The sequence below is a fragment of the Elephantulus edwardii genome, unplaced genomic scaffold (genome assembly GCF_000299155.1).
Source record: "Elephantulus edwardii isolate Elephantulus edwardi_28Jun2011 unplaced genomic scaffold, EleEdw1.0 scaffold00006, whole genome shotgun sequence".
Taxonomy (NCBI): domain Eukaryota; kingdom Metazoa; phylum Chordata; class Mammalia; order Macroscelidea; family Macroscelididae; genus Elephantulus; species Elephantulus edwardii.
The window spans coordinates 28,867,085-28,891,782 of record NW_006399756.1 but is presented as its reverse complement, the minus strand read 5'-3'; the positions used below and the strand labels follow the sequence as shown (position 1 = coordinate 28,891,782).

Genomic DNA, 24,698 nt, shown 5'->3' with positions numbered 1-24,698 from the left:
TCCAGGTTCCCTTTCAAATTAGCTTACATAAAAATGAAAGGCACTTACACTTTCAAAAGGAGGAACCAAACCCAAATTGACAAGATTTCAGGGAACTCTGATTGAAAACCACATTTTTCTGTTATCTTCTAAAATGAGAATTCTTTGTAAAAGAATTCTCTGTGAACAGCAGCCTCTTACAAATCTCCTGTTCAAGTTCTGCACTTCCTCAAGCCACACAATGTCACTCACACCTTCTAATTTCATTCTTCTTGAGCCATACAAGCCTCATGAATACCACTTAAGTATAAAATGAAAATCGTTAAGACTGACTCCTGTGACCTTTTTGTTTTATGTGAGGGTGTATAGACATAAACTTTATTATTTTTTAATCATATATTATTGTTTATTATCTTTTCTTGTGCAACTTTAAAAAACCATTTCTCTGCTTCCCTTGCTCAGAGTCTACACTCACTATGGTGATGGTTTGGTTTCTGTTGTAGCTTTCAGACATCCAGACCATTTGTTGTGTGTTTCTCCTTATAAAATAATAAACTGATGTGTTCATGTTTTATGGGTTTGTTTTGTTTTGTTTGCTTGTTTGTTTTTCAAAACGATTATATTTGTGGAAAGATTCACTGGAGCTCAATATCAGCAGTGAAAACCAGGCCAGGTGCTGATTGTGGGACAGACCACCAACTACTCATATGCAAGTTCAAGCTGAAGTTAAGGAAGCAACTTTTAGAAACAGACTACTGAAATAATAAGCACTTGTCAGATTAAAAGGGGACAGCTCTGGGACACAGTTTATTAGTCGTCGCATTTCTAACAAAAGGTCATTGGTTTGGATTCACCAACTGCTCCACAAGAAAAATATGGGCCGTCTCCTCCTCCCATAAAGATTAAAGTCTCAGAAACCCAATGGAGGATCCCTGTGAGTCAGAATCCACTTGACAGCATTGGGTTTGGTTTTTGGTATCAAATTAATATCTATGTCCTTACATGTAAAATTCAACTGGTCTCAAAATATATCTTCTAATACATCAGTGTGCCTTCTGTGAGTCAAATCCATTATTAAAATTGAAGGGACTTCTGGTGGCCTAGTGGCAAGACACTGCACTGCAATCCCAGAGGTATGTGGTTCAAATCCACCAGATCCACCAGAAGGAGGAGGGGACAATCTCCTCCTATACCAGTCAGATTGGATTTGACAGTACACGCAAAAAAAGTTATACAATAAAAATTAAGAAAAAAAATTGGGACTTTTTTAATGCTTCCATTCCATCCTGTATCACAGTCTCATTTTTGAAGTATCACATTTTCTCATGATTATCAAACTCAAGCCACAGCAGAACTCACTTCTGAGCTCCTTTCCATGTTCTTCAGCTAAAAAGTCAAATCTGATTCCTTTAACATTAAATGTTGGAAAGCTGCCAGTGTTTGGACTAGAAATTTGGCTTCATTTTACTTTAACAGAAATTTCTTGGTTAGATTGTTACTAGCTTCATATTCATATTAAAAGTGCTGTACTTAGTAACTGCTGTAATGACAGTTGGTATGTGTACCACTGCATCAGAGCCAATGCACAGGTGATACTCCAGCAGGTTTTGAGAAACTGTAGCTCATTCAGAAAACTGCCTACCTTTCTTCTGTGGAAGAACTGGTGGATTCGAACTGTGAACTTTTGCAGTATAATTCCTACAATGTGACTGGGGCTCTGGTGGTATAAACAATAGCATGTTGTGCTGCTAACCAAAAGGCTCCCTGGGTTTAAGTCACAAATTACTCAATGGCTGTGAGGGTTTTTTCCCCAAAGCTCTTAAATTCAAGCATTATAAAGTTGACAACAAATCTCAATATTTCATCTAATAGAATTCTTCCCGGGCCCCCCCCCTTGTTGTGTACTGTCAAAATGAATCCAACTGACACAGGAGGAGACTGCTCCTCCCTCTCCAACAGAGCATCTGCTAGATTTAACTGTGAGTCTTCAGGATTGAAGTACAGGGGTTTTGCCACTAGGCCACCAGAGCTCCTTTAAAATCGTATTCTTCTTTAAATGTGTGTGTGTGCGTGTGTGCGTGTGTGCGTGTGTGCGCGCGCGCGCCATCAAATTGGATCAGAGTTTGTCCCTCCTTCACCAGCAGAGCATCTGGTGAATTCAACCCGCTCACGTCTGGGATTGCAATGCAGCTTCTTGCCACTAGGCCACCAGAGCTCACCTAAAATAGGATTCTTAAGGATAAATATCATAGTCCCAAGTCCTTTTCCTGATCTCTGGAAATGCTGATTTTTTTCATTGGTATATTGATCTGCTGTAATGACACCATATATGCTTCCAACATAGGCTCCTGGAATACGGAGTGCTTTCCTTCTTCCTAACATATCTTTTTCTACTTGAAATGTCAGAAAATGTGTTCTTCTTCTTGGAGGAATCAATTTAAGACTACAGAAATTGCTCTCCTGGCACTGGGACTGGCACTTCGCCCATGATAATGGCTGAAAGAAGCTGGACCCTAAAAGCCCAGTATTCTAAGGCTGCCTGGCCCCAGTGGGCCCCTGGCAGACAGTAGAAGCCAGAGCAGGAAGTTCACTGAAGCTCCAAGCCAAGAACTTAAGGCCGAAAAGCTCCCTGAAATGCAAAGTACCTGTCTGTACCTCAGGTATTCTCATGATTTTTTTAAAGGAAACCAAAAAATAACTGCAAATCACAAAGTAAACTAATTTTCTGCTAGTTTGAAAACTAACACGAAGACCTTATGGTTAAAACAGCCTTAGTGTAAGACAAAATAGAAGCCCAAAATTACTAAAGTATGGTTCCTGAATAGGTAAAGTGGAAGACATGTGTACTCTGATATTTATCTATAAATCAACAAAATAAACACATTTCCCCAAAATTTTATTCATCTCTGCCCTCACTCAGATCTACTTAGTTCATCAGGCCTCCATCTAGCTGCCTACTGACATTTCTACTTGTATACCCCACAATGAACTTGATTTCAACTGAGCAGACTACTTCCTTTCTCTTTCTATGCCCACTCCAATAAGGAAACCCTCATCCATCAATCTTTCAACATTATAACTTAATAAGACTTACCATACTTCTTTTTTTCACTAAATCTTGTTATATCTGTCAAAGAATTCTCCTTTCCTTGCTCCAACTGCCACATTTACCAACAACCCTAATTAATGCTATTACATCATTTTTCATTCCTTTAAGCTGTTCTTACTTTTAAGCCCCAACAGTGAATAGTGCTGGTCCTCGGGCTTCAGGACCATAATCTCAGAGGCACTGTACAGTCCACAAAGACTATGTTCTACATTCTACTTTGATGTGCAGCAACTGGGGTCTTTAAAGCTTGTGATAAGCCATGTAAGGTTCAACTATTGGTATCTACTGCTCTGGAACAAAGACGAGTGATGAAAATTAAAGACGCATAGGAACAATTAGTTTACAGGACTAATAAAACACACAAACTTCAACCTTCACAACCCTGAGACTAGAAGAACTAGTACTAGCACTACTAGTACTACTAGTACTACTACTACTGCTGTCTAGTCTAAAAGGGATTACAGCAGAAGGTCCTGGACAAAGTGAGAGAAAAATGTGAAACACAACTCCAAAATCATAAAAACAGTCATATCTGCTAGACTGATGAGAGAATGGTGAAACCACTGAGATAATGGCCCTTAGTTATTATTCAAATCTACAACTCATCCATGTGACACAATTTCAAATTGACCTATTACAACCAGTAACACCAGGTAAGTACTTGTTCCTAAGCACAATCAACCATACAAGACCAAAAGGGCAGCACCGCCCAGAGAGAACACTCAGAAGGCAAGAAGAGATAGGATAGTAGGCTGAATGGAAAGAAGAATCAAGAGAGGAAGTGGGAAGAGTTATTACATAATAGCCATTATAACTGGTATCATAAAACAAAATGTGCATGCACACTCATGTTTATCACAGCTTTGTTCCAGTAGCAAGGAGTTGGAAACAACCTAAATGTCCATCAACAAATAGAGAAGCTCTGATATAGTCACACAATGGAATACTACGCTGCATTGAAAAACAAGGAGCTCATGCAATATTATTCAAAATGGGTGACCCTGGAAGACATTATGGTGAGTGAAATATCTCAGTCACAAAAGGACAAATACTGCATAGTGCCACTGTTGTAAAACAGGACTGACATTGGGGTTGAGGTGGGACTGAGAAAGATGGGTTAAATAATGTATACTGTATTGAAACAAATAAGAGAGAAAACTGATTAAAAGGGCTATGTGATTAGGTATTATTGTCATGACAGGAGTCCAGAAAGAAGGCTGCATAGTGGAGTGGACCTGGCAGGGAGGGATTGTAAAACAATGGGAGAACTTTTCTTTTACTTTTCAAAGAGAAGAGTGTACTGAGGGGGAGAGGTGGGCAGGAAGAAAAGTGCAACAATTAATGAATGGAAATCCAAAGTCTCTGTAAATTTTCATTAAAATTAATTTAAAAAATTAATTGAAAAAAAAATGTGCATGAAAACCCAATTTCCTCCATAGATATGCACTCAAATTACAATAAAAATTTAGAGGGAAGAGGAAGCTCCAAAGACTCTCCACTTCCATCGCCTCATTTCTGGGACATTTCACCACCATCCATCTTACTGTAGACACATTCACAGCACTCAAGGTGCTCCTCCTTCCAAACCTCCCTGATATTTAACTACATCTTTACATTGTTATTTCTAATGGGAATTAATTAATTACTTGTGCCAGCTCCTACTCATCCTTCAACACACAAGTTATCTTCTTCCTGTGACTAATCTCTGACTCTCCCAGGCAATGGCCCTTTCTGCAGTACTCCCTTCACTATGTCAATTTCTTTGTCAAAGTATGGAACACAGAGCACTATACAATTTCATCTTAGTATGTCTCTGTGATACCCCGGAGAAGTATTCATACTCTAACCCACAACAGTTACATAATAAGTTCTCAGTAAGTGTGTGTATGTTTATTAATGTGTGTTTACACTATATAACCTGGATTACTTTGTTCTTTGGCCACTTTCCTCAAAGTTCATGGATTCCTGAACTAGATCCCATGTGAAATTTCAACCTTCCCCACAAGTGCTTTGGGAATTTCAAGATTTATTTTTTATATAAATGTAGGACAAGTCAACGAGCTATAAATGTTGGAAATTCTACTAAAATGTCAAGCAAAGAATGAAAACGTGCCCTTTGCAATTCCAACAAAAGGAATCCACCTGCAGAACTGATATTCCCAGAGCCTTCACAGAGGAACTGTGCACACAAAGCCAACGGGTGACACACCCAAAACAATACCAATTAACCGGTGTTGTATTAAGGGCAGTGTCACAGTTTCAAAGTCTCTGAGAGCATGGAAACCTACGCTCAAAACCTTTTCAGGAAGAAGTGAGATGGTCTAGCAACCTTAGTCTCTACTTCCCTCCTCCCAGGAAGCTGCATTCCTGGGCTCCTGACAGCTCTCCTCCCCAGGGAGCCACTTTTGTCTCCCCGTTTCCGTCCAGAACGGCCCAAGGAAGGATTCCTTTGCCTAGAACCCCGAGAAAACATGGCAGTTCATTTGAATCTGTGTGAAGGTGAGTGGAGGACCGGTGGTCACACACTGAGAAGCAGGTGAAGGTGGGGACCCTTCGGGGCACCAGAAGACCTCGGGCGCGCCGGGCTTCCTCTAGATCTCCTTTCAAGTCTTGCTTCATGCTCTCATTCTAAGGCCAGGCGAGGTGGAGGGCCGCCAGGGACCACAGCAACTTGGCAGAAGTGGCAACTGAAGAAGTCGGGGTCAACCCGTGCTGGGGTCAAATGTCACAGCTTCAGAGTGATGCGGGCCCGGCAGGATCCGGGTGCGCGAGGGGCCAGATCGGCACCAGGTGTTCAAAGGGATGGCCGCTGAGCGGAGCGGGAAGGCTCACCCCGGGTCAACCCTCCCGGCCGCAACCAGCCTTGTCCCGCCTCAGCTGCCGTCCCCACCCACCCCCCAACACACACACACACACACACACACACACACACACACACACACACCCCCGGTCACCCCTGTCCTCCTTTCGGCAAGCGCAGGCCCCGCCCCCAGGCCGCCCCACGGAGTCTCCTCCGGGCAAGGGCCTAGTACGGCAGAATCCACAGGAAGTGGCCAGATTCCGGGACCGGCTCGGGGCAGCGCCGCTTACCGAGCCCCCGGTTTCTCCTCCACCCGCGCCGCTCTCGGGGCCGCTCGCTCCCGACGCCACCGACGCCGCGGCTCCTCCGGGCTCACAGGCGCGCTCCCGACCTCCCTCGACCTCGGGCCGCCGCCGTGCCCCTCTGGGTCCTAAAGCCCTCTAATGTTACCAGCTTCCTGGAAACTCACTCGGACCACAATTCCCAGCAAGCATCACAAGAACGACACCCTCTTGAAAGGCATCGCGAGACGAGAATTGACAAATACCACATCTCTTTTTTTTTAACAGACAAAAAATGTTAAGATTTTATTTACAAAGCTTTGTTATGCAGAAAGTGAAAATGTTGTTACAATCTCTTTAACACTTTGGAGATGTCTCTGACAGCACACTTTTCCAATGCAATTTGTCTTATAATTTCCTGACTGTTGGTTCCTAGAGTATTGATTGTAGAGCTAAACAAGCTGAAATTGTTAACAACCTCAATCTCTATTATGGTGCTGCCAGTTGACCCAGTGGTGAGAATATTTGCCTTCTTGATGTTGAGCTTCAAAACATATTGAAGACTACAGTCCTTGACCTTCTGTAGCAAACACTTCAGGTCCTCCTTAGTTCAAGCAAGCAAGGTTGTATCATTTGCATAATGCAAGTCTTCCTCCAATCCTGATGCCACATTCTTCCTCATAAAGTCCAGCTTCCCAAATGATCTGTTCTGCATACAGATTGAAAAGGTATGGGGACGGGATGTACCCCTTTCCTGATTTTGAACCATGCAGTGTTTCCTTGCTCTGTTCCAAAGACTGCCTCCTAGTTAAAGTTTGTGTTTTAAACCTATATTTGGAGCCATAGGTAAGACAGTTAGACAAACATTCTTTATTTTTTTATTATTATTATTATGAATTTTAATGAAAGTTTACAGAAACTGAGGATTTCCATTCATTCATTGTTGCACTTTTCTGACAAACATATTTTGAGGTGGACCCCTTGAGCACCCATCTGAAACTGCCTGTTCAATTTTATTGGTTCTGGTCTTTACTTGATTTAATTTTACCACACCTTTTTTTAACTCCTACTTAATATTGAATCCTGGAAGTAGTAACGAGAAAAAACAAACTACAATTCCAAGATTATATTGTAACAAAGTGATAGATATAAACCAGTAAGTGTTTTAAAATATTGTACAGTGAATTATCAGAAATATTGCACTGGGAAAGTCTGTAGTTAGGGACCTCTCCAGATTATTGAGGAGAAATTATGTCAGTTTGAGGACTAAAGTGCGTCTGATTCAGACCATAGTCTTTTCAGTCACTTGCTCTGCTGCGGAGAGCTGGACAATGACTAAAGATGAAAGAAGAATTAATGTTGTTGAACTGTGATGTTAGAGAAGAATGTGGACTTTCCCATGGACTGCCAAAAGAAAAAAAAAAACAGGTATGTCTTGCAGAAAGTACATCTCCTTGGAGGCAATGACAATAAAGCTTCACCTCACATACTTTGGACATGTTGCTAGGAGAGGTTATTTCCTGGAGAGAGATGTCATGTTTGAAAGGAAGAGGAGTGGCAAGAGAGAAGACCCTCAACCAGATGGATTGACGCAGTGACTAAGGCAATGAGCTTGAGTGTGTTGGGGTAGGACAGTGTTCAGATGAGTCGTTCAGCCGGTCGCTATGAATCAGCAACAACAGTGAATTATTACAGGGAAGCCTGGATATCCTCAAATTGTAAATACTCTAAAAATTCTGAGAAAATTCCTCATCATTTTCAAAGGCTTTCCAGAGGGAAGAGGAAGAGAAAGGGGTAGGGAGAAGTAGGAGGGAATGAAGATGAAGCAACACAACACTGACACATCTAATTGGAGCATAAAGCCAATACAAATACAAACTAGAATATATTTAGAAGACCATGTGCTGAGAAGGTAAGCGCAAGACCTCTGGAAACCGGTGAAGAGTATCGAGTGTCACATCGATTGCCAAAAGAACAAATTGTCTCGGAGAAAGTGCAACCAGAGTGATCCTTAGAAGCAAGGATGGTGAAATTTCAACTCACATGCTTTGGGTATGTTTTCAGGAGGGGCCAATCTTTGGAAAAAAGACCTCATGCTGGGAAAGATTGAGAGAAAGACAGGAAGACTCTCAGCAAGATAGACTGACACAATGACTTTAACAATGGACTTGAGTGGAGTTTGTATTCTTTTTTTTTTGGGGGGGGGTGTACCGTCAAATCAGATCTGACTGATGCAAGAGGAGATTGACCCTCCTTCTCTAGCGGAGCATCTGGTGGATTTGAACCGAGTACTTCTGGGATTACAGTGCAGTTTCTTGCCACTAGGCCACTAGAACTCCCGTAACAATGGACTTGAGCATGTTGGAGATCATGAGGATGGTACAGAACAGGGCAAGTTCAGGTCTGTCCACAAAGTCACTATGGGTTGAGAGTGACTCAAAGGCACAAAAAGGTATCGTTGTGGACAATTATTTGCACTTTCAAAGTCCTACGGTTTTAGTTGTACATCATCAAACTCTTCCTCTTCTATGTAGTCTTTGGTTTCAATCTTGATGAAAATTTTTCCCTAAGTAATCAGTATGAGTGAGGACATGTGACCTGGGGTAGGCCATTCAGATGCAAGGTTTCATAAAAAGGCTTTGGCTCTTCATTACCAGATGCAGAGATGAAAAGTCAGAATTCACTCATAGCACAAGTTCTGTGACCTCTATCTAGCACAAGTTGTGTGGCACCAAAAACAATAATAAACTGACTGAATTATTTCTGCTGAAAAATAGTTGTACTTTCTATGTCTTGGTCTTTAGAATGTGCCATGGCTCCTGCTCATTTTCCAAACCAGGAGCTCCAATCTTCTGCAGGTTCTATGAGCTTCTTACAGTCTTCTCATCAATTTCACTTTTGTTTAAGATAGTCATGGTCAATTTCTGACACTCAGTTACCCAAATATTCACACATAGAAACATATGCCCATTTAAGTTTACTCATCTCTTTCCCAGACATGAATTAAGACTGTTCTTTATGTCAGGTTTGAACAGGAAGATGTTAGGATTTGTCGAAATTGAGATGTATATAAAATATCAAGGCATAAATATTTCCTAAACATTTGAATATTCTTTATGGGAATTCACCAAGGCATCTTAGTTGTAGAAAAAGCTTTTAGAGGTACTGACTTAGAGGTCAAGGGAGAGGAAATAAAATTTTAAAAAAGAAAAAAGGTCCAGGGCAGAATTCTGGATATAGAAGAGAAAGCACTGCCATTTTTTTAAAGGATGGCAAAAGAAGATGAGCTAATAGGAAACTAAGCTCTGAAGATAGTAACAAAAAAGTCCACTGCCTTCCAGTCAGTGATTCAGACTCATTGAGATATTCCACTTGGGCTTCCAAAACTGTAGATAATTTTTATTCCCTTTGCTTTTATTTCCATATTTTTTAATTGTGGGGTTCCCCCCCATTTTCTTTTATTGTAACTTGAGGGAAAGTCTAAAAATCATATTGGTTGATCATTCAATCATTCATGCACATTATGTTTTATAACATTATTAAGGGAAGCCAATACTAAATATGTGTAATAAACCAAAGCTATTTCAGGATGTGGGGGAGGGTGGTTCAAGCTGGAGATCACCCTGAGGCACTAAAGCAATCCTCAAAGATTTACCTGATTCTTGCTTTGCATTTGCTGACCCTTCCCCTCCAGAGTCAAGGGAAGGTTTTAAATAGAAAGAACTTGGCTTCATTTGCATTGAATTATCTTTGTGATTTATTTCCTGATAATTTTCAAAAAAGAATACAGGGAAGCTGAAAGGGGCCATTCAGTTGTAGGAACTGCTGGCCCCCTGTCTTTTATGCTTTCTGTTTTCTCATTCCTGGTTGTCTGTCTTATTATTAATAATTATAAAAATACTTTACCCTCGGTCTGCAACACGTTATGATTAATTTATGTGATTAATTAGGGAGCTCTGGTGGCCTAGTGGTCAGGAGATGCACTGCTATCCCAAAAACATAGTTGAAATCCACCAGCTGCTCCATGGGACAAAGATAGGCAATCTCCTCCCACAGGATTTACTGCATCTAAAAACCCACTAGAAGGTCATCTCTGAGTTGGTTCTGACACAACAGTACACAACAACAATATAATTAATTACAAAGTCTGATCAACTTCTTAATATAGATAGCCTTTCCCTTCACTCAACTTAATGCATCTAGTATCTATTTATTTATTTTTCCTCCCCTCTCCCTCATCTCCCATCTCTGGTAACCACAGAAACTAGATTTTCAGAGGAAGAGACTACCCTTCTTTCTTCCAGAGAGCAACTGGTAGATTTGAACTGCCAACTTTTCAATAAGCACTCTAGTGCTGTTACACACTATGCCACTAAAAGTCAGAAAGAAAGGATGAAAGGAAAAATATGCCATGGAAATCACAAGAGGTACTTGACAGAAAAATTGGTTCCTTTAAGTTGTGGTGCTGGAGAAGAATATTGAGCATACATACCAAGGATTATCTGATTTAAGGGATGTGTCCTGTCTCCATACAATTTTAATCTATATGTGGAACATATAGGTCATTTGGGAGGCTGGATTTTATAAGGAGGAATGTGGCATCAGAATTGGAGGAAGATTCATCAATAACCTGCATTATACAGATGACATAACATTGCTTGCCGAAACTGAAGAGGACCTGAAAGCATTTGCTGCAGAAGGTCTAAGACTGCAGTCTTCAATATGGTTTGAAGTATAACATTAAAAAATAAAGATTCTCACCACTAGGCCAATTGGCAGCACCACCATAGTTAGAGATTGAGGTTATTAACAATTTCAGCTTGCTTATCTCTAGAATCAACATTCTTGGCATCAGCATTCGGGAAATCAAAAGATTAATTGCAGTGGGGAAATCCGCAGTCAGAGACTTCTCCAAAGTGCTAAAGAACAGCAAAGATGTCAGTCTAGAGACTAAGCTGCACCTGATCCAGGCCATGGTCTTCCAGATGCTTGCTATGCATCAGAAAGATGGACAGTGACCAAGAATGACAGAAGAATTGATGCCTTCAAATTGTGGTGCTGGAGAAGAGTCTTACACATACTGTAGACTGACAAGAAAACAAATAGGACTGTCTTGGAGCAAGTGAAACCAGTTTCTCCTTTGAGGCAAGGATTTTGAAGCTCTGTCTCACATACTTTGGGCATGTGGACAGGAGGGACCAGTCCTTGGAGGACATCATGCTTGGAAGGGTGTTGTAACAGCTCAGAATAGGACAGGGTTCAGAGCTGCTGTATGTGGGGTCACTATGAGTCACAGGTGACTCAAAAGCACATAGTAACAACAGCCATGGATTACCAAGAGAACAGGCAGGTTTCTCCTCAAGAGAGAGTGAAACCAGGCTGCTCCTTGGAGGCAAGGCTTTTGAAGTTCCTCTTACATACTTTGGCCAGGAGGGACCAGTCCCTAGAGAAGGACATCATGATTAGAAGAATGGATGGACAGCTCAGTAGAGGAAGACCCCAAGGAGCAGATGAGATGGACTAACACTGTAACTGGGGCAATAGGAGTAGGTGTGTCAGAAACAGTGAGAATGGCTCAGGATAGAGCAGAGCGACTCAGTGGTACATATAGACAATAACAACTTCAAAATGTCTGAAAGAGAAAAGGAAATAAAAATATCTTTGAAGACCTCAGATAGCAAAGCTATTTCAGTGATGTAATAATTTGAGGAAAGAAAAGTGGAGAGAGCAAATGTAGATCTTGGAAGAAACTGTGAAAAGAAAGGGAGAGTAATAAGGAATGGTGGTGAGCATGAAAATGTGAGTTCTGGGACAGATCAAACTAGCTGTTGTTTCTACACTGAGAACAGGAGGTTAATGAAACAGAAGTAGATATTCTTGGGGAAGATAGGAGGGTAAGGTGGGTGTTTCGTGAAGAACAGTCTTAGAAATAGGAGTAACATATCTTTATCACCTGAAAAGGCAGCCAAAGTGTGGGAGAGCCCCTTCATATAAATTTATAGATATTGCTGGGGAGATTTTATAGACTCAGTGTCTATAATTTTAATTTTGCTTACTAATAAATTATTGGAATTGATGATATCGTTTGATGCACCGGCTTTGGGAGCCAGATTTCCTGCCTTTGGTATCCCATGTTTACCCCTCAATAACTGTGATCTTGATCAACTGATTTAATATCTCTGTGCCTCATTTTCCTCCTCTTTACAAGGAGTGGGATCGTCATACAGCAAGTGCTACTGGAGGGTAAGGCTATGTTTCTTTTTCCCGAGATTGTCATCTCCACGAAGTTGAGAAGTAGTTCACCACTGTCTACTCAGAGCCTGGCACATAGCAGGTGCTCAAGAAGAATGTCCGAATAAGTTGGGACTGAGAAAGCGAGGCTTGGAGGGAGAGAAAGATGCTAGGAGCGGGGTGGTCTCGGCATGGAGCTCACTAAAGGAGGGTATTTCCAGGCCCCAGTGCAGCTGGGGCGGGCGGGGCGGCGGGTCTGGGGGGAGCGTGCCCCGAGGCTCCTCCCGCCCGCAGCGTGCTCCTCCCCCGGCGGGTGGGAACCGGATCCCGAGCGAGTCCCGAGCTCGCCGAGCGGAGCGGGGCGGAGTCCGCTCCCCCGCCCGGCCTCGGCTCACCTCATCGACGGGGGACGGAAGTGTCCGCCTGCTCGCCGACCTCCGGTGGAGCCCTAGACCGAGAAGCCGGGCCGGGCGGCCGGTGCGGGTCACCATGAAGCGTGCGGCGACCCTGCGCCTGCTCTCCGACCTCGGCGACTTCAGCGGCGCCGCGCGGCTCCGGGAGCTGCTGGCGGCGGACCCGGCTCTCCGAGTCCGGTGCAGCGCGGACGGCCGCCACCTGCTGCTGTTGCGCCGCCCGGGCGCGCCTGCCCCGCAGCTGCTGGTTGCAGTGCGTGGGCCTGGCGCGGAGCTGGAGCGGGCCTGGCCGGCCGGCCACCCCCCGCCGCTGGACGCCTTCTTTCTCCCGTGGCCGGCGCGCCCGGCGCTCGTCCTGGTCTGGGAGAGTGGCCTGACCGAGGTGTGGAGCGCAGGGGTGGGGCCTGGCTGGCGGCTGCTGCAGAGCACCGAGCTGTGTCCGAGCGGTGACGCCCGCGTGGTGGCCGTGGCCGCGCCCCGAGGCCGCCTGGTATGGTGTGAGGAGCCGCAGGCGGGAGCAGAGGACCGTCCGGGGCCGCCCACCGCCCCTTTCAGCTGTCGCGTGTGCGTCAGGACCCTGGAGCCCAGCGGGGAAGCCGTGCCCACCCTCGGCCGCACCCACACCCTGCTGCACCATTGCCCCCCTTTTGGGCTGCTGGCCTCCCGCAGGGACCTCTTCCTGGTCCCCTCTGCCGCCCACTGGCCCGGCGTGGCCCACATCGTGCTCATCTGGAGCCCAGGCAAGGGCAGGGTGGTCGTGGCGGCCCCATGCCTTGGTCTCGCGCATAGTAAGAGCCTGAATCCCGGGCGAGGGGATACCTGGGACTTCAGGATCCTGCTGCGAGGCCTTCCTGGGCTGCTGTCCCCCAGGCAGCCATTGGCTGTCCACACTTGGACCCCAGCACCCCAGGGCCTGCTGTTCCTTGACTTCAGGGGCGCTGTGAGCCTCGTGCAGCCCCATGGCGGTGCCCGGCTGGTGGGAACCCTGCAGGAGGCACCTGTGGACCATCCGCAGGGCTCCGCTGCCCTGGGAACGTTCCATGGCACCCTGGCCTGTGTGCTGGGCTCCACTTTGGAGCTCCTGGACATGGGCAGTGGACAACTGCTGGAGAGGAAGGTCTTGAATACAAACAGCGTGCATCTGCTGGAGCCCCCAGCTCCTAGCCTGGAGGATGAGGAAGAGTTAGAAGCCCGAGGGGGACTTCGTCTGCTTTCTGCCATGGGTCTATTTCGAGTGGGCTGGGAAGCCCCACAGGGCCTTGAGCTGCCTTCGGCTGTGGACATGGTGTTTGAGGAGGCTTGTGGGTATTACCAGCGGAGGAGCCTGCGGGGTGCCCAGCTCACCCCAGAGGAACTGAGACATAACAGCACTTTCCGGGCGCCTCAGACTCTGGCTTCCATCCTCCAGGGCCACCTGCCCCCAGCTCCACTGTTGACCACACTGAGGGCGGAGCTGCGGGATTACCGGGGTTTGGAGCAGCTCAAAGCCCAGCTAGTGGCTGGGGATGAGGAGGAGCCTGGCTGGACCGAGCTGGCAGAGCACGAGGTGGCACGTCTGCTGAAGACGGAGTTGATGGGAGACCAGCTGGCCCAGCTTAACACCATTTTCCAAGTCTTTCCCACAGCTGCCTGGAGTGCTGTTCACAGGGCCCTACAGCTCCAACCAGACAGGGATGGTGGGCTGACGTCCCAGGCTCCCCCTGATGTGTGGAAGAAGGTGCTAGGGGGCACGGCAGTTGGAAAGGAGCCCCCCAATGGGGTACTGCCGCCCTTTGAACTCCTCTGCCAATGCCTATGCAAGCTGGACCCTCGGTGGCTGCCACCCTTTGTGCAGCTGGCACAGCAGCAGGGTGGGCCAGGCTGGGGGGCAGGGAGCCCAGGGCTGCCCCTCTATCGCCGAGCCCTGGCAGTGCTGGGTGAGGAAGGGGCCAGACCTGAGGCACTAGAGCTGGAGCTCCTCTTGAGCAGTGGCCGGCCCAAGGCTGTGCTCCAGGCCGTGGGGCAGCTGGTGCAGAAAGAACAGTGGCAGCGGGCTCTGGAGGCCGGCCTGGCCCTCAGCCCCTCCAGCCTCCTGCTTCGAAGTGAGATCTTCAAACTGCTGCTGGCAGAGTTTGCCCAGCACCGCAGGCTCGATACCCACTTTCCCCTCCTTTGCCGCCTGTGTCCGCCAGACCTGACTCCAGCTGAACTCCTGCATCTACTGCAGACACACCTGCCAGATGAGCCAGGGCCCCCATCCCCATTCCCCCAGCCAGGGGCGGAACCCACTCTCACTGTGGGCTTGCTCCGAGCCCTGCTGGAGCAGACTGGGGTTCAAGGACGGCCCTCCGGCCCCGTTTTAAGCCTTTATGAGGACATTCTATGGGATTCAAGCACTCCACCTCCCACCCCACCTCGGGGACCTATGACCACCCTTCAGGCACCAAGCCACCCAGGCTTCTGTGTGCCAGACTCAAGATGAAACTTGTTTCTAGGGCATCAGGGAAGGATGCCTTGGAGTTAGCTGGAGGGACCTGGGGTGGGACCTGTGTGTGCAATACTTTTTTCTTTTTTTTTCTGGAACAGTTTTAAATAAATAGCTGTTAAAGAGTTTGTGTGCTTTGACACAACTTGAGGGTATTAGAGGTTGTGGTTTAGAGAAGGGGTGTTTGATATGAAAATGTCAACTAAAGGGACCATTTCCAATAATAATGATAATTAACAGTTATGAACATTTACAGGATTGATCTTTGTATAATCCAAATGCTTACAATAATGCCACAGGAAAACTACTAATATTACTCCCATTTTATCAGCTTAGAAAGATTAAGTGACTCGACCAAGGTTAATAAATTAGAAAGGAGCAATTCTAGGCTTGTAACCTAAAATTCTGCCTTTACCACCTGACTGCTTAGCCTAGGAAATTTTGCCTACTTGAACTTAAATGCAGTTGTCTCATTCCAGGCTCAGTGTTAGGTTCTCCAGCATGCAGTCCCTTACCCTCCCTTTCCCAGAATTCTTTCGTTTCTTTTGTGATGGGCCCTGAGTCCATGCTTGTTTTCCCCAAGATTCCTGGAGCAGCCCCTGAGTTGAGAGACTTGCCACAGGCAGAACTGCCTACAGAGCTCTCTGGACTAGTAACAAGGGGATAGGGTTGTTTCTAGGATCCCACATTCCTGCTAACTACCTAAAACAAGAGTATCTGCATACAGATTGGTTCAACAAGACCAACGCTAGAGGCCTGAACTTGGGCCATTAGATCCAAGTGGCCTCTCAGCCTGGCTCTGAATTTGGGGTATGTGCTGGATGCTGCTATTCATCATCTTCCTAGGTTCCAGTTGTCACTCTGACTTGTTCAACAATAAGGACAAAGGTAAGAACTTCCTCTCAGCCTGTCCTCAGCTGAGACCTGTAGGTAGGTTAGATCCTAATAAACCTAATCTTTGATTCAAGTGGCCCCTTGGGCTCAGACAACACTGGATATAGTCCTTCTGTCTCTTCTAGGGGTGAGGGTACTACCCCTCGGGCTCACCCAAAGCTAGTATTAGCTCTCCAGCTTCTGGGGGTCCTCACATGGCTAGACTGCATGGCCAACTAGCATAGCTCCTTGGCCTCACTGAAGTCTAGAAATAGTATGTTAGGCCTTGGGATGATTCCCTCTGCTTGTTTGCCAACTTTACCTGCCAGTCTGTAAAGTGCAATCCTAGAAGCTCAAGACAGTTCTTTAGTCTCCACTTTAGCTCCTTCTTGATCTGTGAAGGAGGGGTCACTCTCTTCTTGATTTTAAGGCTGAACCCATTCTGGTTCCTCAGAAGCTGAGCATAGGCAAAACCAGGACTTTGCTTCATACACATGGTGCAACTCAGTCATGGTTTTTCTCAGCCAGAAACATAGTGTGGACCTCCTGATCCCCTGAGGAGAAAGAATTAGACTCAAGGGGACCTGAAGAACATACACAGGAAAAAGGAATCAGATTTTTCCTTGTAGTCATAAAAATCAAAGACATTTCTCAGAGTTCACCCACTAGTAGGGCCTTCAGGTAGAGGCTCCTTAGCCTGGTAGCTCTGAAGTAGGTGGGCTTAGATGGAAATTTCACAGGCCCTGCACAGTATGTAATAGTAGTGCAGTCGCATGGGGATGACCACATCTGACCACTAACTCCTCAAGGGAGAATCATTCCCATCAACAACATCCATAGTGAAAAGCTGATTTCCATGAGGTCAAACTTGGCCCCCACACTCCTGCACCTACTTCTACCAATTCTGACACCAATCATCCATCCCAGAGTTCTGACCACTCCTACTAGATCTGCAATCCATTGCAATGGTCACACAGATTTCACAGGATCATACTCACAGGGGGTTTGTTAGGGAAATTAACAGTTATGATTCAGGTTGGAAACAGGATGCAAAATCTTCAGTCAGGACAGCTTCTCAGGCATGATCAAATCTCCTTCAACTGTCAGCATTTTGGCTTTTGGTCAATATTAACAGAGATGTCATGTTAAATGCCATAGAGATGGAACCGATTCATAGCTCAGAATTGACCCTCCAGTGGATTTTCAGAGGCTGTAAATCACACAGGAAGAGATTGCCTATCTTTCTCCCTCAGAGAAGCTGGTTGATTCAAACCATCTGCTTTTGGATTGGCAGCATAAGTCTTTAGCCATGCCCAGAGCTCCTTTCAAAGTCCTCTTAGTTCTACCAATTACGCTGTTCCTCATGCAGTCCTCCAGCAAGCTTTGGTGAAGGTCTCTGGCTTTGGCTCTGTAGGCAGCAATCCCAAGTTAGTTCTGTTTTATGTTGGTCTCAGGCTCTCAGCTGTGTCTGCTGCTCCTTTTCTATAAATCCTGGTGTGACTGCATAGGAATCTGACTGTGAAGGACAATGCACGGTGTCCTCTACTTCTTTGAGAGTCCTAATTTCTGCTGCTGAACTTGCTCAATTTAAACCTAGTGGGATTCTCACACAGCTCTTATTGTTAAGTGCTGTAGTTTTGAGCACGACTTACCGTGACTCCATGAACAGCAGATCTTGAACCCTGTCCTATCCTGTGCCATTCTCATGTAATTTTTTTATCAAATTTCTTAGATCATTTTTAAATGCCTGATTGTCTCCCTAACTAGGATACAAATTCTGTAAGACAAAAAAAAAGAAAAAAAAATTCTGTAAGACAGAAACCATGGTTATTTATATTTTTGCCAGGGTCATTCATAGCGAGCTCTGATGGCAGAGTCCATAGGAAGTGCTTCTTTGGAAGCTTGAATCCACCAGTGTCTCGTCCAGAGAAAGTTGTGCAATCTTCTCCCATGTGATTTATAGCCTTGAAAACCTGCTGGAAAATCATCTATGAGTTAGTTTCAACTCCATCTCAATGACTTTTGAGATTCATAGTAGGTCCGTCTACTACTACTGTGAATGTAGCAACTGACTAGCTGCAGAAGAAGAATGGGCAATCTCCTCCATGTAAAAACCTGCTGGAGGGTCAACCAGCTCTCAGTAGGTTGGGACTTGAAGGCCAACAACCACAGAACTGACTGTTGAGAATAAACAATTGGGCTCTAGGGGTTTTGGTGTGGTGGTGGTTTGGTTTGGGGGTGGGGGAAGGTTTCTGACTTCCTTCCCTTTCTCTCACAAACAGAATTCAATGTCTGGTCGACCGAGACCTGAAATTGATATGAGTAGGTTTACTGGATCTTGAGGAAGAATCAGGCCACTTAGGGCAGAGAAGGGAATGGGAATGTTGCTGAGGCAAACACATTTTGGAAGCTGGGGTAGGGAGGGCTACAAGTGGCATTATCCAGAGCTCCCTGGTTCCCCAAGAGGAAGATGAAGAGTGAGAAAGGCCTGAACTGGTGAGGTATTAGAGGAAGAGAAGTAGGAGACAGAATTTGGTGAGAATTGTGTAGTGAGGTTAATCGGTGTTGAACATGGACATCAGAAAACCTGTTCTAAGGCAGTTTCACATTCTGCAGATGCCCCAGGATTTAGTTCACATCAACCTGGTTGATCAGAAAAAGGAGAGTTGGCAGAAATATCTCTAGATAATCAGATACTAAGAGAGCTGCTCCAAACTAAAAAACCTGGGGGGGGGGGAACTCAAACACTTCATCCTTTGCTATGAAGTCATTTCTGACTCATAGTGACTCTATATGAAAGAGTTGAGTATGAAACACAGAGTACGAACAACAGATCTGAACCTACCCTGTCCCAATCTCATCATCCTGACACTTTTGAGCCCATTGCTATACTCATTGTGTCAATCCATCTGGTTGTGGGTCTCTCTTCCTCCCTTTCACTGACCCTATAAAAAGAGAAGAACTCCTCAGTTTCCAAGGCTTTCGTGGTGGAGTCTGGGGAACTGCGCTGTTAACACAAAGGCTAAGGTTTTGACATGATAGCAACAAGTCTGAGTTTTTGTTTTCATCTTCACAAGGTCTATTTCCCACAAAATCAGATTTAAACAGCCCCCCTTTCCCTTGGCAACTCAGCCTCAAAGCCCCGGGTTCTTTCCTTGGAAAGGCCCTTGTTAAAGCTCTTCTTGAGCACAGGCTCCCCCTTGTGGTTACTCCTGTCACTGCCAACTCCACCAATTACACAAAAATACACACTTCGCTGAGTTTTTTGTTAAAGGTTGAAATTTCCAGACGTCGTAAACCAAGGTTCTCTGAGAACAAGAGAGAAAGCGAAAGAAGAGGAGGTTAGGGGGGAAGTCAAGGGATAGAATCCTGAGGACAAGAAGGGGCCCTTGAATTGTACCAGAAGAAAGTGATCTTGAGCTCCAGGACTTTCTGCACGTTGGAATTCTGTGCATAAGCCAGGCCTGACCTGTACACCTTTGTCTGAGGAGGAATTTAGGAGCACAGAAAAATTTTCTAGTAGTGTACAGTGCAGCCACATTTTCCATAAATTTGAAATACAGAACTAAACATTGGACCTTATTAAAAATTAATGGAGTTTCACTTTATTGATAAAATGTGAAATGGAACTGAGTCCTCCCCAAATGAAAATTTGGTCAAGAATATCAATTTCAGGGAGTTCTGGTGGCCTAGTGGCAAGAAGCTGTGCTGCAATCCCGAAGATGTACCATTTGAGTCCAGCAGATGCTCTGCTGGAGAAAGAGGGACAATCTCCTCCTGTGTAAGTCAGATCCCATTGGACAGTACACAACATGGGGGGGGGAATCTCAATTTCAAAGATAGTGGGCCATGTGACTTGCAAATTATACTATCACTGTATGGATTCCATATCTGCTGGTAAACAAAAATACAGGTGGGACCTGACTGAGTCAAGCTGTGAGGTTAGGGCTGAGTGTAGGCTTCTATGTGTTTACCTTTAATGACTTGAACTCTGGTATACCCCTCCATCTTCTTTTTCCTTAATGATCATCTCCTTTTTTTGTATATTGCCTTTTGTTTTACTCAATTTCACATATATCTCTGTTCCTAGATTTTCCTTCCTTTCCTCTCACATTCCTAGTAACCTTCAAAGATTTCTTTTTTTATTATAAAAGGTTATTTTTATTTTTTCCATTGTTGCACATTTTCTTCTCTCCTACCCTCTCTCCCAGCCCTCCCCACAATGTACCCCTTGTTTCAGATTGTTGTCATATATATAATGCATAATCATATATTCCTTTTGAACAGTTCTTCCCCTCATCTGATCTAATGCAGTGTTCATTATCTAGCTACTCTTTTCCCATTCTCTCCCCAACATCCCCCCTCATCTGTCCTATTTTATAATAGCAGTTTTATGCAGTATTTGTCCTTTTGTGACTGATATATTTAGCTCAGGCTAATGTCCTCTAGGCTCCCCCATGTTGTGTAATGTTTTAGAAACTCATTGTTTTTCAATGCAGCATAATATTCCATTGTGTGAATGTACTATAGTGTTACTCTCCATTTGTTTGTTGATGGGTACTTAAGTTGGTTCCATCTCTATGCTATTGTAATAACATAGCAATAAGCATAGGTGTGCATACATCTCTTTGAGTCATGGCTCTAGTTTCTTTGGGGTGTATTATCAATAGTGGAATTGCTGGGTCAAATGGTATTTCTATTCCCAACTTTTTTATAATGCTCCAGACTGCTTTCCACGGTGCCTGTATAATTTTGCATTCCCACCAGCAGTGAATAAGAGTTCCATTCTCTCCACAACCTCACCAGCATTTGCTGTTTGCTGCCCTATTGAACTTTGCCATTGTTGCTGGGCAAAGAACATTTCTGTCTGTGTGTAAACTTTTCCTTATTTTTTTTTAATAGTCACGGACTTATACAATATTTGTCCTATTATAGTGATTGATTTCACTGAATGAGCCTTTCAAGTTTCATCTACCTTATGAGGTATTTTCTGGACTCTTCATTCTTCTTTAACATTGCAGAGTATTCCATTGTGTTTAAGTCCTAGAGCTTATTTATCCATTCATCCATTGATGGGTGCAAAATTGCTGTTTAAAGGGAGTTCTGGTGGCCTAGTGGCAAAAAAGCAGCGCTGCAATCCAAAGGTGCATGGTTCAAATCCACCAGATGCTCCTCTTGAGAAGGAGGGGCAATCTCCTCCTGTGCCAGTTGGATCTGACTCAATGGTACACAATAAGAAAATAAAAACAAACAAAAAGAAAGGGGGGAGAGAAAATGCTGTTTTACCTGAAGAAGAAAGCCCTGTCCCACTCAAAACTGAAGCCTAAGTAAAAATGTTAAAGGCAGTCCTGAAGGGCATCGACAACCGCAAAAAAAAGATCTGCATATTATCCACCTTCCATCTGCTTAAGAAACAGATTCTGAAGGCAACCCAAATACCCCGGAAAAGCACCCCAAGAGACACAAGCTTGAACACTATGTCATTATCAAATTTCCCATGATCACTGAGTCAGCCATGAAGAAGATAGAAGATAAAAACAGATTTTGGTTCAAATAGTTATCAAGACCAACAAGCACCAGTTCAAACAAGCTGAGAAGCCCTATGACATTGGTGAGGCCAAGGTCAACACCTTAATTAGGGCTGATGGAGAGAAGAAGGCATATGTCCAACTTGGTCTTGACTATGATGATTGAAAGGGGAGCTTTGGTGGCCTAGTGGCAAGAAGCTGTGCTGCTGTCAGTTGCTCTGGGAGAAGAGTGGGCAATCTCCTCCATCTGAAAACCTGCTGGAAGATCATTTCCGACTCTATGGTACACAACAACAACATGATGCTTGGGAAGTTGCCAACAAAATTGGGATCATCTAAACTGAGTCCAGCTGAGTCCAAATTTTTCTAAAAAAAATTAAAAATTGCTGTTTCACTGTTTGAGCACCAGCTTTGGAAGTTGGCTTGTTTTTAAGGTCTATGTTGTGTGAAAAATGTTTGAATCTCTAAACTCAAACTCAATGAAGGTGAAATGCCATCTCCTTTCTCATACTGCTAGCTGTTTTAAATGGAATTTCTCTTTGCTGAGTACACGTAATTTTACTAGCTCTAAGTTAAAGATGCCAGTGATGCAGCTGCATTGTAGCTAAAGTCAAAATCAGACTGAAGCTGTGCCTCCCTCCCAAGCATGTGTTCTTCCTGAGAGACTATCACACGGGCCTCTAAGCCTGCTGTGAGTCATTCAACTCCAGCCCCTCCCCAAACTCATCTCCACAGAGCCCGTGTCAGGGGCCTTCCTGGCCTCTCACTGTGAACCAGCTGAGAGAAGAATTCCAACATAGGCTTTTGTTGCCTAAGGAGGGCAATCCATAGACAGGATGACAATAAGTCACCAGACCTCCCAGCTCCTCCCAGTCCCACTGCAGGCTATTTTCACCTCACCCAGCAGGTTGGATTGGATTTTTCTAATGGACTATCATCCATACCTTGCTTTTATATCCATGTTCAGAGTCAGCATATCAGAAGTAAGGAAAAGTTTAAAAGAAAGTTTCTTGTCCAGAAATGATCCTTGGAGAGAAGGGACAGAGAGATGAGATGGGTGGAATTTGGTATCTGAGACTGAACTGCTTGCAATCTGACACACCCATGAGTCTCAATCCAGGCACTCTGAGAGGCTGGGATTCTCCAGTGAGGCTGGGAACTAAGTCATGGACATAGAAGGAAACTCCCAGTGGTAGAAGGAGGGCGTGTGGCTTCTGGGCCTAGAGGATAGACTTAAAGAAGGGGCACAGGTTATATATGTATTGCTGAGGGAGTGTTAGCTGTAGGAAACTACCTCATTGACTATTCATTGCTTGTGAAGTTGTAGATATTCCAGCCCTGAAGACAAGACAGAAGAAGGAAGAGAGAGGCCTAGTCAAAATGGAGGGTGGGGTTAAGAGAGTTGGGAGAGGAGGCTGAGATAAGTTAGGGATAGGTAGGGATGTGGAAGTTGAGAGGGCATGGATAGAATGAGAGAGAGGAAGAAATAGCAGACAGGTCCAAGGCAAATGAGAGAAAACAGGGTACAGGCAGGGCTTGAGTTTGGAGGATTCAAAGTAATGATAATGATGAGGTTTGGAAGGATAGGACCCAGGGCACTCAAGCTGCATAAAGTGGTGAATGGTGACAGATTAGGCAGGGATCACCTTGAGAGGAACAGAGGTGGCTGTTAGCTGGAGACACCAGCTTTCCGAAATGAGGCGTGGACACTGGGTAGGACTGATGTCCTTCACTTATAAGCAGGCAAATTGATGGTGCTGGGAACAACTTGATGGGAACTAATTTTTTTTAAATGTTTTGGTTTTTTTGTTTTGTTTTTGTTTTTTAGTTTTATTACATTATTTTTACGTGTACTGTCAAATCAGATCTGACTGGTACAGGAGGAGATTGCCCCCTCCTTCTCCAGCAGAGCATCTGGTGGATTTGAACTGCGTACTTCTGGGATTGGGATGGGAACTAATTTGCTGAAAGAGCTTCTGTGGAAGGCACAAGAGGGGCAAGAGCACCAGACTGAAAATGAAGGGAAACACCGGGGATGCTGCACAGCCAGCCTCAGATTCCAAGACCGCAAACTGAATTCTTTCAAGACCTCATCATATTTCTCTTGGGGTGCTTTTCTGGGGTATTTGGGCTGCCTTCAGCAGGTAGTGTGGTCTTAGGCTTCAGTTAGACAGGCTGCTCACACATGTATGGGGGTGGGTGGATGGTGGGGGTGATGGCTCTAGAAGCCAGACCTGCAGAATTTCACCCCTCTTCTTGTAGATGTTCTCCAAGTGTCTTCCTAGTTTGTTTGATTTCTCTCTCCATGCTGCTCAGCAAGTCTAGGTCTAGGTAAGTTGTTGTTGTTAAGTGCCGTCGAGTTGTAGGCGACTCATAGTGACGCTATGAAAGAAAGTCCTTAACACTTGTGAGACTTTCATCCCTTCTTCAGGTTCATAGTGTTTCTGGAGGCAAGCTGTTACGGAAGTGGATGCCACTCCTGCTAGATGGGGCAGGAGGTAAAATGAAACTAATTGTTGTTGTTGGATGTCTTTCAGTCGAGTATGATGTTCATCTTATGAACAACAGGTCTGAACCCTGTCCTATCTTGTGCCACCTTCATCATCTCTGATATACTTGAGCCCATTGCTGCAGTCACTATGGTAGTCCATCTGGCTGAAGATCTTCCTCTCTTTTGCTGACCCTCCATCTTTCCAAGCCTGATGTCCCTTTCCAAGGACTAGCCTCAGCACTCATTCCACAAAAGGGGGCAGCTTCTTCTATCTCCCTTACTTATATCTAGAAGGTATCCTGACATGGGACAAGAGAGCTCCATGGCCTTTTTGTTCTGCTAGTTTTCTGTTTAAGATTTCTTCGTTTCTAGTTCTACCAGGTGAGGCTGTAGTGGCACAGTGGTTTAACCTCTTCCTCTAAGAGGTTGGCAGTACAAATCCACTTTTTCCCTTGGCAAGAGAGAGATATGGCAGCATACTTCCGTAAAGATTCTAAAACCCATTGCTATGGAGAGGATCCTGACGACA

At 44.9% G+C, this 24,698-nt stretch overlaps 2 protein-coding genes across 2 annotated transcripts in view; one reads left to right on the top strand and one right to left on the bottom strand.

Moving 5' to 3' along the window:
- Positions 1–6,258, bottom strand: part of LOC102856235 (chromosome unknown open reading frame, human C10orf76) — a 239,266-nt gene extending 233,008 nt beyond the window's left edge. The window contains exon 1 of the mRNA XM_006879993.1: positions 6,179–6,258. The gene's annotated coding sequence lies outside the window, so the exon portion shown is untranslated. The remainder of the gene's footprint in view (positions 1–6,178) is intronic.
- A 6,631-nt stretch (positions 6,259–12,889) lies between these two features.
- Positions 12,890–15,274, top strand: HPS6 (Hermansky-Pudlak syndrome 6). The gene has a single exon (XM_006880185.1). It carries the CDS (start codon positions 12,890–12,892, stop codon positions 15,272–15,274), a length of 2,385 nt encoding a protein of 794 aa, XP_006880247.1.
- Positions 15,275–24,698: the final 9,424 nt, after the last annotated feature.